The sequence below is a fragment of the Nuphar pumila genome, chromosome 12 (genome assembly GCF_984573655.1).
Source record: "Nuphar pumila chromosome 12, dmNupPumi1.hap1.1, whole genome shotgun sequence".
In the NCBI taxonomy this organism is placed as follows: Eukaryota; Viridiplantae; Streptophyta; class Magnoliopsida; order Nymphaeales; family Nymphaeaceae; genus Nuphar; species Nuphar pumila.
Window position 1 is genome coordinate 38941970 of NC_143260.1, and position 13732 is coordinate 38955701.

The 13732-nt window shown below is 39.4% G+C and overlaps 1 protein-coding gene across 1 annotated transcript in view; it reads right to left on the bottom strand.

The window, feature by feature from the left end:
- LOC149820784 (DNA polymerase zeta catalytic subunit-like) overlaps positions 1–13732 on the bottom strand; it is a 64130-nt gene that overhangs the window by 9829 nt on the left and 40569 nt on the right. The window contains exon 16 of the mRNA XM_089981852.1: positions 10883–10990. Within this exon, the coding sequence (XP_089837978.1) occupies positions 10883–10990 (108 nt within the window). The remainder of the gene's footprint in view (positions 1–10882; positions 10991–13732) is intronic.

Here is a 13732-nt window from a genome sequence, read left to right on the forward strand (position 1 = left end):
AGACAATTTATATCCAAAAATTCATTTAAGTTAGTACATTCGAATGTATGGGGACCGGCTCCAGTTATATCTAAAGGCGGGGTATCTTACTATGTTATATTTGTAGATGATTATAGTAGACATTCTTGGATCTTTTTTCTTAAGCAAAAGACAGAAGTATTTGATTGTTTTAAAAGATTTTTCTACTACGTAAAGACTCAATTCAAAACCAATATTCAAATTTTTAGATTCGATTCCGAGGGGAATTTGTATCAAAAGAATTTAAAAAAAAATCTTGATTCAAATGCCATCATTCATCAAAAATCTTGCCCTTACACTCATCAACAAAATGGACTAACTGAAAAAAAAACATAAACATATTGTTGAGACCACTAGAACACTTCTTGTATTAAGAAATGTTCCAAAAATGTTTTGGGCCGAAGTTGCTCTTACGGCAGTCTATTTGATAAATAGAATGCCCTCAAAAGCTATTAAAAATATGTCCCCTATTGAAAAATTACTTAAAATTCTCCCCGATTATAAAAGATTGAGAGTCTTTGGATATAAGTGTTTTGTTTTTACCCATAAGAACGACAAACTTTCCCCAAAACCAATCCCTTGTGTTTCTTTTGGGCTATGCAGAAAATCAAAAGGGATATAGATGTTATGACAGGGAAAGGAACAAATTATATGTTTCACGAAATGTTACATTTCTTAAAAATGAAGATGGTTTTAGCAAGGAAAAAATCCAAGAAAACTATGATTATTCTTTTCTTTTTTATCTAATCAATGAACATGAAGGGTATGAAAATCTTCATAATGAGGTGAAAATATAGACAACAATCTTAACAATATCGACCCATCCCATAGTAACATACAAAAATATACTAGACGGACCGAAGGGAACCCACCATGTGCTTTAGAAAGATATTCTCAAAATCAAGATATTGATTCTGCTAGTATTAGAAAATCGGTAATAATTTCAAAAGCTGCTAGTAGATTTATATCATATGATTCCTTTGAACCAAGATACCGAGCATGCTTAATGGTCATACACTCATATTCTGAACCATCATCCTACTATGAAACTAAATATCATCAAGAATGGATTAAAGTCATGAACGATGATTAGAAGCATTAGAAAAGGCAAAACTTGAGAAATTCAAGCATTACCTAAAGGAAGGAAAACTATAGGATGTAGATGGGTTCACAAAATTAAAACCAAATGAGATGGGACATTGGAAGGATATAAAGCTAGACTAGTAGCTAAGGGATACAGTCAAGAATATGGAATTGACTATGATGAGACCTTTGCCCCAGTTGCCCGAATGATGACTGTCAGAACTCTCATCTCTATAACATCAATCCAAAAATGGCCAATTTTTTAAATGGATGTGAAAAATGTCTCTTTAAATGGTAATCTGGATGAGACGGTCTACATGGATCCTCCACCAGGTTTGAATTTAGCACATAGGAAAACTCTTCATCTACGAAAAGCCTTGTATGGGTTAAAACAAGCTCCCAAAGCTTGGTATGATAGATTTAGTAATTTGATAACTCAACTGCATTTTAAATCTTGTTTTACTGACACCCATTGCTTGTTAAGTCTTCCAATGCAGGGATGGTTATATTGTTGTTTTACGTAGATGATATGATAATCACAAGAGGTGATAAATAGACAGTAAATCATATCAAAGATGTGCTTAAAGACAATTTTGATATGACAGATCTTGGTTTTTTACGATATTTCCTTGGAATTGAAGTAGCTTACTCACCTCGTGGTTATTTTTTGTCACAGACTAAGTATGCCGCAGAGATCATAGAGAGATCAAGACTCTCAGATAAAAAACGGGTTGACACTCCAGAGGTCATAAATGCAAAAATGAAGAAGAATGATAGAGAACATCTGCAAAATCCAACCCCATACAGACAAATGATTGGAGCTTTGTCCTACCTTTCTATTACTCGTCCTGATATCTCTCATGTTATTCATTCTGCCAGTCAATTTCAGCAAGCTCCCACTACAATACATATGAGTGTTGTAATGAAAATTATTAGATATATTAAGAATTCTATAAGTCATGGATTGTTTTTATCTTCTTCCCCATTAGAAGTCATTGCATACTCAAATTCTAACTGAAGAGGGGATGTAAATGATAGACGCTCAACTACTGGTTTGTGTGTTTTTGTAGGTGACTCCCTAATCTCCTGGCGATGCAAAAAGCAATAGAAGGTGTCTCTCTCCTCAACTGAAGTTGAGTATCGCGTCATGGAAACGACTACGTCTGAGTTAGTATGGTTGCGACAACTACTAGAGGATTTGGGAATTCACACCACAGAACCTTCCAGATTATGTTGTGACAACAAGAGTGTTGTATATATCGCGAGCAATCATACGTTTCATGAGAAGACAAAACACATTGGAATGGATTGCCACTATGTTTGAGAAGAATTTCTGTGAAAAACTATCACATTGTCTGATGTTCCATCAAAGTATCAACTCGCGGACTTCTTCACCAAAGCACTTCCTTCACCCAGATTTCACTTCCTACTTGGCAAACTCTCAGTTGTTGCACCATGAATTTGAGGGGGGGTGTTAATATATACATATATGTGTGTGTATATATATATATATATATACATATACGTATATGTATATGTGTTTATTGTTAACCGAAATACCCATTAGGGGTATTTCGGTCTTTTCTCTATAATAGGTGTCAACCCATTAGGGGATGACATTTCTGTATTTTATTTCATGTATTTATTTTTTGTCTTTTTCCTTTTTCACCTTTTGTCTTTTTCAGATTTGATGGGACAACTCCATATAGTTGTTGGAGTTGCCCCAACAGCTATATTTATGACCGTTGGGTGCAGCCCCAACAGCCATATGGAGCGGCACCTTATTGGCTCCATTGTATTATATATTGGCCTCTTGTGGCCTTGTATTCCCCAACTCATTCTTGAGTGCTTCTAAGATGTTATGAAATTAAAATGAATAAGCTATATGTCTCAAGAAATGAAAACGAAAATGGATTTGGTAAAGAGAAAATCCAAGAGCATTGTGACTTCATTTCTTTTTGACCTTGCTAATGAGCATGTGAGTTATGATGACATTCATGATGCTGAGAGTGACAATGAGAACACTCATGATGCACATGGGAATGCGAAAGGGTCTTGATAATATAAACCAACCTCATAGTGAAATTCAAATTTATACTCAAAGACCATCCTCCATGGGATTTAGAAAGATATTCTCAAAATCAAGATATAGATTCCTCATGTTAGAAGATCCATGAGAATTTCAAATGCTCATAGTAGGTTTGTATTCTATGATTCCTTTGAACCCAAATATAGAGCATGTCTAATGGCTATACATTCATATGTAGAACCATCGTCTTACCATGATGCTAAAAATAATCAAGAATGGATTAAGGCAATGAATGATGAATTGGAAGTTTTAGAAAAGACAAAAACTTGAGAAATTCAAACATTACTTAAAGGGAAGAAAACTATATGATATAGATGGGTCTATAAGATTAAAACTAGAAGTAATGGGACCAAGATTAAGTTTAGCAAATGAAAAAATCCTTTGGTTACAAAAAAACATTGTATGGTCTAAAACAAGCCTCAAAGGCGTGGTATTATCAATTCAGTAGTGTGATGACACAACTTGACTTTAAATCTTGTTATACTGACAGTACATTGTTTGTTAAATTTTCTCATGCAAGAATGGTGATATTACTTCTCTATGTTGATGATATGATTATCACAGGGTTTACATTATTGTTGTTATGAAAATTATCAGATATTTGAAAAGCACCATAACTAAAGGGTTTTTTGCATCATCCTTAAATTTAATTGCCTATACTGGCTCGGATTGGGAAGACAATCCTAATGATTGTATTTCTACTATCTTTCTTAGTGATTCGCTCATCTCTTAGAAGTATAAGAAGCAATAAAAAGCATTGTTTTCTTCCATTGAAACAGATAATCGAGCAATGACAACCACCATTATGGAGATTGTTTGGCTAAGAAGTCTATTAAAGGATATGGATGTCAACATCTCTACTCCATCGAAGATGTGTTGCGACAACAAAAGTGTCATTTACATTGCAAGCAACCACACCATTCACGAGTGCACAAATCATCTCTTGGAAGTGTGAGAAGCAATAAAAGGTGTTGTTCTCTTTCATTAAAACAGGGAATCGGGCAATGACAACCACCACTATTGAAATTGTTTGGCTAAGAAATCTATTAAAGGATATGGATGTCAATATCTCTACTCCATCGAAGATGTGTTGCAACAACAAAAATGCTATTTACATTATGAGCAAGCACACCTTTCACGAGCACACAAAGCATATAGAGATAGATTGTCACTATATTCAAGAGGAATTCCTTAAGGACATGTTTGATCATGCGTTCCGCGCATCGTTCAGAACGCAAATGCCATTTTTCACATGTTTTTCAACAAACGTGGGATGTGGCGAACAGGCAGAACACCATCCGCCGCATCCCACTTTTAATGTAATTAACGTTCCACCCCACCCCCTGATACAAAATGAACAGATACAGGGGGAACGTTTAGCCTCAGAAAAAAAAAAACTCGAAGGGGGCACCCTCCCATCCTCCGTCTCTCTCACCCCAATCTCTCCTCTCACCAAAAGAAGCAAAAGAAACCAAAGGGAGAAGAAAAGGAATGACTTTGGCCCCAAAAGACGAGAGGGTGAAACGTAGACATCGATCTCATCTCTCTCCCACAATCTTATTTGAGTTTCTCTCGTTTCTCCCCACAAATCAAAGGCTTCTACTCCAATCTTTGATGGGTTATCTTCGTTCTCTTTGATGGGTACTCTCTCTCGCATTTATTTATTTATTTATTTGTTGATTTGGTGATGTGGGTTTCTGTCAAAAATGTGATTTTCTAAGATATGGGTTTGGATTTCGTGAACTTCTATGAATTTATTCAGGAAAAGAGGGCTTCTTTCTCTCTGGAAGATGAGGGTGAGAGGTTGTTTTTCTCTTATTGAAATCACTGGCCTTTAAGGATTCTTGGATTGAATTTTTGAGAGAAGTCCTTTATTTTTGGGGGCTACTTATTTGTGGGGTGGTGGCTATTGATTGGGAGAATCTGTTAGTTGGATTTGATTTAGGGTTAGGATACTTATTCGTGTATCATTACCATATATATCTTTTCAGGGTCTTCTTGAGGTGTTTTGTTATGATGGGCTTTATTTTGATTAGGGATGGCAGTGGATCGGGGCGGGGGCGGGGGCGGGGGACAAGGTCTCCACCCCCGCCCCGTTTCAAAATCCGAACCTCCATCCCCGCCTCCATCCCCGCGCGGGGATGGATTTTAACCTCTACCCTCGCCTTGATCCTTGTTTCATGTCCTCCATCCCCGGTTCAAACGGGGGTGAGGCGGGGCCGGGCCCGTTTCCCCTTAGTCTATAGTCATTCCTTAAAGGATTGGGGGACGGGGCGGGGCGGGGAAAAGCGTAAGTCCATCCCCGCACGGGGATAGATTTTAACTTTTATCCCCGCCTCCATCCCTGTTTCATACCCTTTATCCCCGGTTCAAACGGGGCGGAGCCCCATTGTCCCCCAGTCCACTGCCATCCCTAATTTTGATCTCTCTCTCTCTCTCTCTCTCTCTCTCTCTCTCTCTCTCTCTCTCTCTCTCTCTATATATATATATATATATATATATATATATCCACACACGCATGCGCGAATGCGCAAATGAAGTTCTGTTATTTCTCAGGCTTAACAAACACTATTGAGATGTTTGCAATGCCCTCTCATTCTTGGATTTTCTTAAGACCCTGTGATTTTTAATCGCAATCACAACATTTTCTCAAAGTTAAGAGAAGGGACTTGTTACACTTATAATAGTTTCCCAAGGTTGTTCTTTTTGCATTTGGGATTTTCTCTTTTCCCTTTTTTATGTGTTGCTTAATTGGATTTGTTTTGTTCTGTTGTTATAGTGACTTTTATAATGAATTGCACAGAAAAGTTGATACTTCTTTGATGGTGAATCCAAACTAGTGAATATGGAGGGAAGTAGTAGAACTAGTCTGATTTGTACACGAAGCTGAGCATAAACTGTTTCATTTTGTCTTTATCAACTTTGAGACAAAACAATGGTGGTAAAGAATAAGAAGTGACATTAAAGAAAACATTTTTTTTTTACTTTATTACAATTTTTTGTACCATGTTTGTTTGGCCTCATAGATGTGGTTCTCCAAATATATTTTTCTGTACCTCACAGATTTTGTGACATTTTTTGCACTATGGTTCTGCAAATCCCATGTTTGTTTGGCCTTGCACTGAGGTTCTGCAAATCCGATGTCTGTTTGCAAATGGGTGTTACCTTGATGAACATATTGTGTATCCACATAATGAACATTCAACATTCTGTGTTTGTCCCTAAAAAACAGCTAGGACAAAAAGATTATTGGAGTTGATGTTGCAATTCCAGTTGATACATGGCAATGTTATTCATTATTTTAAACTGTTCATGAAGATGCACTAATTTTCCATGCTGATAGGACTTCTAGCAAATGTAAGAATGAAGTTTGAAGGTCATTCCCTATGCACATTGACATGTCTGTCTGTGTATGAAGCCATGTGACCCTCTGATGCATCTAGTTTCATATGTTTTTTCTTGTTTTATTGTGCACTGTTTATCTTAAATGTTCTTCTCTATGTGGGTCCTGTTTGATATGTCATTATTTCTAGCCCACAGCTTTATCTTATTAAGTGGGTCAAATGTTTGCTTTTCTGTGGGTTCTTGATAATATTTTTGAAAGGTAAATACTGTATCATCCGTTGCTATGTCATGAAAAATCATGTTGTTGCCATCCACTGCTTTATCATGGCAATTTCTGTCATTTTTTATGTAAAACTAATATTTTTTATTGTCACGAAATTTTACAACATTGTGGGAATTAATTTTTCGACCTTGAAACCTTTCTTAATCGCACATTACAATCATATTATCAAACATCTATTTTTTTTTGCCAAATTCGGGTCAAAAATCATATCCATATTCGGGTCAAAAATTCATATTCGGTGCAAAATCCAATTAGAGATCCATATTTGGGAAAAAATCCAATTTGAGATATTCGGGGAAAAAATCCAATTTGAGATCCATATTCAAGGCAAAAATCCATATTTGGGCCAAAAATCGAATTTGAGATCCATATTCGGAGCAAAAATCCAATTTGAGATCCTTATTTGGAGCAAAAAATCATATTTGGGGCAAAATCTCATTCGAGATCCATATTCGAGTTAAAAATCCATATTTCAAGCAAAATTCTAATTCCAAATCCACATTCTGGGCAAAAAAACATGATTTTAGATATAATTTCATAATTGGATCCATATCCGGGCAAAAAAATATAATAAACTTGTTAAAACATGTAAAATGGTGGACTGATCAGGTCATACGATCCAAAACAAAGTAATTCAACTTATTATCCATGACTGTCCAAGTTGTCTACACATCGTCATCAAACAACGGACATTTGGAACATAGCATTTGAGTATGGTCCAAACAAACATTAGACTTGGAACAGTTGTTACGGAACGAACAAAACCAATGTTCTGTTCTGTTCCGTTCTTTTTGTTCATTTCATCCAACCTTGGACAAACGATCAAACATACCCTAAAGGAACCATAGAGCTTCCATATGTGACATCAGAGTTCCAACTTGCCGACTTCTTTACCAAAGTGGTGCCTTCATCGTGTTTTGTTTTTCTCCTTGGCAAACTTTCGGCCATTTCACCACCAATTTGAGGGGGATGTTAAATATATATATATATATATTACATTTTAGAATGTATTTTAGGACAAAAATGTATTTTTTATTGTTTTTGTATTTTATATGTATATTATGTAATATACATATATTGTATATTATATAATATATATTATATATTCTTTTCTATTTAGTTGTTGAGATATAGCCATCAGGAATGCCTAACGGCTAGTACTCTCTCTCTCTCTCTCTCTCTCTCTCTCTCTCTCTCTCTCTCTCTCTCTCTCTCTCTCTCTCTCTCTCTCCCCCCATATGCTTTGTATAAATGTGGGCCTTTGGCCCACCTTTTGAATATGCTTTTCTTAAGCATTTCAAGTGAATAAAATTTATATTTTTATACTTTGTACTTGGCCATTAGCGGCTATTATGAATGTGTTTTGACACTTGTATTTATCCTCAAGCGGCTTGTGTATTGCCCATTATTCGGTTTGTGCTGTTTGGCCTTTGCATTTGTGTGCTCTTGATTCCATTACAAAAACTGTCACACAAGTTATAAGAGGGGACCCTCTGTTTCTCCACCAAAAGAAAGCCTGCCCCAATTGGGGTGGCATTAAATGTTTTTCTTCTTTCAAAAAGGATGAACATTAAATGTTTCCCACCTTTTAATAAAAAGGTTCCCAAGGGAGATGAAAAAGTCTTTTTTTATTGTTTTGATTTAGTGGTAAGTTTACAAATTTGGCCTATCAAAACAAAAAGTGAATGTTCTTTGAAGTCGCGATATAATAGCGAAAATGTCGTGATAATATCTCAGAATTTTCAGAATAAGCGAGATTTTGGAAATCTCACGATAAAATCAGGAATATTGGGGTTTTTGAATAATACACAATAATATCGCGAGATTTTCAAATTCTAGGCGATATTTGTCTGGTACGAATAGGCACAAAGTCAAAGTTAAGCTGCTGCAATATGCACCAGCGATGCATGCTACTGTGTATGCATGTGTGCACACACGTGCAGAGATAACTTTCATAATACTCATGAGATAGAACTGTACATTCTTGATCCTTATCTGTCTTAAAAATACAGTTAAGAGTGCAAGACTAATATGCATTTGGAAAGCCATGAGTGTTACCTGTGGGACATTGTCAATTTCTGGGCATTCGATGGTTTTATGATCCTATAAATCCCTAACCCCTTGCATATAAATGATCTTTCTTTTAGACCCAACATGCACCAAGCCAATAGTGAAGGTCGAGCTCAATGTTGGTATGAGGCTCTGGTAAGCATGCCCTTTCTTTTATTTTTTATTTGGTAATTTTTTTAATATTTTTTGTGAAGCTTACGCACGCACGCACACATATACATATATAAGACAGCTAGGGCTGCACAACGAGCTTGGTGTTAAAATATACTTATCAATTATTGTAATTAGATATATTTTATATATATATATATAAAAGATGATACATATACATATATGGTATATATGTATCTTCCTATTTATATATATAAAATATATATTTTCCTATATTAGCCATAGGGGCAGTTTAGTCATTTTACGCATATTCCATTTTGGAATATGATTGTATTTTTTCTTTTATTTTTATTTTTATTTTTATTTTTCATTTTATTTTTTCTAAAATCATTTTTTTGTGGTTTGCGCCACATTGGAGGACTCCCCAAAGAGTCGTTGGGGAGCCCCCAACGGTCACAAATGTGACCGTTGGGGGCTCCCAACGACTCCTTTGAGAGCCCCCAATGTGGCTCATCAAGGGCTTATAAATAGGGGCTTTCCCCCTTGTATTTGTTACTCCTTTGAGGAGCTTTTGCTCCATTGTAATGGGTGTTACACCCTTCTTCTCTTCAATAATATTAACTTATGCCTTATAGGCATTTTTGCCCCTTTTGTGGGTTTATGTGTTATCACATTATGTGCTTGTGTTTTTCCCTTTAGTGGGTATATCCGCACTTCATGTGCATGTGTATTGGTTCATTATTGAACCTAATGTATTCAAAGCCGTTTCTTTACACTTGGCTCGTTTAAACCCAACTTGGACTCATCCGAGTAAGTAAACGAGTCGAGCCTGATCAGGCATACGAGTTCAATTAAGCTCCGCTAATAGTCATACCGTAGCTAGTGCTAGGATATGTATATATTTTGTTGAACAATAAGAACAAAAAGAGATGGCACTCCAGTGGGTAGCATGTTGGTCGTTTGCATGTGAGGTCTGGGGTTCAAATCCTACCCTCCTTTCATGCGTTCTAATTGACTTTTTAAATAAATCAGCTCAGCTCGAGCAAAGCCGAGCCAGGCTAGAGCTTGAACCCGAGCCGAGTTTGTACATAGACAATGCAAGCTCGGATCGAGCGAGACGAGCTTTTTGAGCCAAAGCTCGGCTGGAGACCGGCTAGTGTGCACCCCTAAAGACAACTGGAAATAACCTTATCTCTAAGAAATGATCTATACACTACATGATTAAAAGTAATATGAACTGCTGCCTGACTATTATAACTCATTATTCACCAGATCATTGTTCTCAAATGCTATACTAGCAAAAAAACATTCAATAGTTAATCATGCTTGTGGCTTTCACTGAGAAGATTGCATGCATTTTGCTCTCAAAGAATCCTACTTTCTGCTGGAATTGGAGTTCCTATAAACATCAAGAGACCAGCTTGCAATCACACCAACTTACATGAAGAAATGATAGTTTTATGGTTGAAATATTAACACAAACAGTTGCTATCAGCAACTTATCAAGTTTTGGTAAAATAAACATGCAAAAAAAACTACAGTAATACAGAAAGTGAGAAACACCTGATGTAGAAGAGATGGAGAAACAACAAAAGAATTCTAAAGTAAAACAAAACTTTTTGTAAAGCATGTTCCAGTTTCTCTACTTCTAAAGAACATGCTCTAACAACCAAACTAACAGGCCAATGTATATTAAATAGAAGTAACAAAAATTCTATATTAAAAGTTATGCAACCAGTTAACACCATGGGAAGAAGTTCAATACACATACTTAAATGGAAAACATGACATGAACACCTGGAGCACCTTAAAGCAACAGACAATCATGAATAACATCCATTTCCATGACATCCAATATAAAAGGAACTTATTATCATATTTACCCTATATAAGATCCTTTCAGATTCCGTTAACTTCTTCATTGATTGCTTCACCATTATTCTTGTTGTTAAGATTTCCTCCAGCAGACGAGGTAGAACACCTCTACGGACCTGTGTTCAAAGTAATACACATTTTTCTAATTAACATGTATGAAGGATATACTGCACCAGAATATTCAATCAGATGCCTGATTCATATGATAATACAAACAAGATCATGTACATTGCCTTTGATTCAACAAGAAATGTAGCAAATATATTACCAAAAAGGAAAAAGAAAGAGAAGACAAAAAATGACAAATTTTGGAAGTATAATTTTATTCAGCTAATTACAATGCATACTACTTGATGCAGAGCAGGACCAGACTGGGCCTGTACCACGTGACCCAAGCACGGCCAAGGAACCCGGCCCACCACAAGGGATGGACGATCGGACCCGGGAGCTGGATCCGATCACAGGTAAAGTGACCCGATGCAGGGACGTGCTGCGTACCTACTCCAGACGAGCACAGGTCTGGACGCCACAGATCCAGCAGGAAGACGACTCGGGTCACGACTCGGGTCCAAGACTGGACCCGAGACCCGGGTCCGCTAGCAGTCTTTAAAAAAACCTCTTCTAGGGTTTTGTGGGGGCAGAGAATATTCAAATTGCAGCAGTTTTTTCTTCTATTTTTTTTTTCTGTCAGCAGTTTTCCTCTTGGATTTTCTTCCTTTCTATTATTTGTTCCCTTTCATTTACGTTTATTCTATTGTTCAGTTGAAGTTAACACTGAAATAAAAATAAGCCTCATTGATTTTGGTGGGCATTCTTCTTACTTTCTGCACATCGCACGACCGTAAGGGTCGTGCCTTCATCAGTCGTAGTCAAAGACGCGAAAGCCAATCCTCCTCACTGCATCAAAGTGGTATCAGAGCACAGGGTTTCCTCATTCATCAGCGGCATGGCTTAAGAGGTGAGAAACGATCCTACAAGCGAAAAAAAGCGGGAGGAAAAATGATGCGGATGATGGACATGTTGACAAAGATCCAAGAAAACCTACTGCGCGTAAGTAAAGATGTAGCCGGTATGTCGAAGGGTATGGATGGATTTGAAGATCGGCTTGTCGTCCTTGAATCATTGGTGGAACAACGCGCAGCTTCAATACCAACGTCGGGAGCAGATCTGGTTGACGGCGCAGCGGCTTGCATGAATCCCATCTTCGCGGAAACAAGCCAGCCGATGCATCCTCAGCCTGTCCGTGTCACTGCCTCGCCTTCGGTCCCCCCGCTCCATTCAAATCCGGGTATCTTCCAATTAAACCAGGGGACCACGATAGGACCCCCCCCCCCATCGCTTGGGTGTACCACAGCCCTGGCAGCGAGTCCCTGCACTGCATCGCAGGCCGGGCCGAGTCTGCAGGACCCCAGCGCTACGCTGGGTCTAGCCGCAGGCCTGAGTTCGTGGCCTCGAGCCACGGGGACTGCGTCACCTGCCAGACCTGGTCTGCAGGACCCCAGCGTCACGCTGGGTCCTGCCGCAAGTCTGGGCTCGTGGCCTTGAGCCACGGGGGATGCGCCACAGGCCGGGTTGGATCTGCAGGACCCCAGCGTCACGCTGGGTCCTATTGCAGGCCTGGTCTCGTCAGCCAGACCTGGAAAGGATCCCCCTTTCCCTCCCGAGCTCGTGCGGGGAGGCCCCGTGGCAGCACACCCGCGAGCGGGAGTAGGTGGGCCCCTTTGGATTGGGACGAACCCGAGAGGGTCTGGACCAGGATTCTCCTCAGCAGGGCCCAAACCCGGTTCTCGGGGACCATCCTTTGGGTCCCAGGGAGCGGGTCCGGGCCTCGAACCCCCTTATCTGACCTACCCAGTTGGGTTCGGTTCGCGGGTCACCCCGAACCAGATCCATCCTACTTTTGAATCCCAAAATGGATCCAATGCCGACCCAAACCTATATCGGACCCGGACGAAGCTCCAGTTTGAATTTAAGCTGGGTCAAAATCTGACCCATTTTGTTATGGATCAAGGATCGAGTTCAAACCAGGCTTTCTCACATCATAACTCGATCCATGATCCTACCCACCCCATTTTGGGTCCGACGAATAGTTTAGGACTTGACCCGATCCAGATCCAATCGGGTGATTCATCCCAATACTACACCAACCAAACCCAATACCCATACCAGACCCAATCCGTTAACCCATCCCCGATCCAGAACCCAACACCATACCCGACCCAATACATCTACCTTAACCCAACTCATAACCCAGACCCATATTATCTCGTTTCTACCCACCTAGAGCCCGAGACCCGACCGACCCGTCTACCTTTAGTAGGACCTCCTGTCATACAGGTGCCATAACGCCGGACACAGTTGGCTCCCACCCACGGGCAAGTCAGACCGAGGCAGTTTCTGGCAGCCGCCATGCATATTCAACAGGGACCGATGCGACCTGAGCATCGACCACACGTCGTTGGAGTTCGTCAGCACCAGTATCCAGGCGAACAATATCGCGAAGGTGATGAAGCAGTGTTGGATGACGATGCTTTCTGAAACGAGTACCCCGCAGGAATGGTGGAGACCTGTCAGCAGAGAGCACCAGAGCACCCCTCCACCTACAAGGTGAAGCTAGACCTTCCGGAGTTCGCAGGACGATTCGATGCAGAGTATTTCTTCGACTGGTCCTATGTCGTACAGTTTTTCTTCGACTACCACATTGTAGTTGAGTACCGTCGTGTCTCTCTAGCGTCAACACGGTTGAGAGGCCTAGCACAGACATGGTGGGTTGAGCTGCAGAGGTCGAGGGAGCGGCAGGGACTAGAGCGCGTACAAACATGGGAGGAGATGCAGTCAAAGTTCGTGCCTTCAGACCA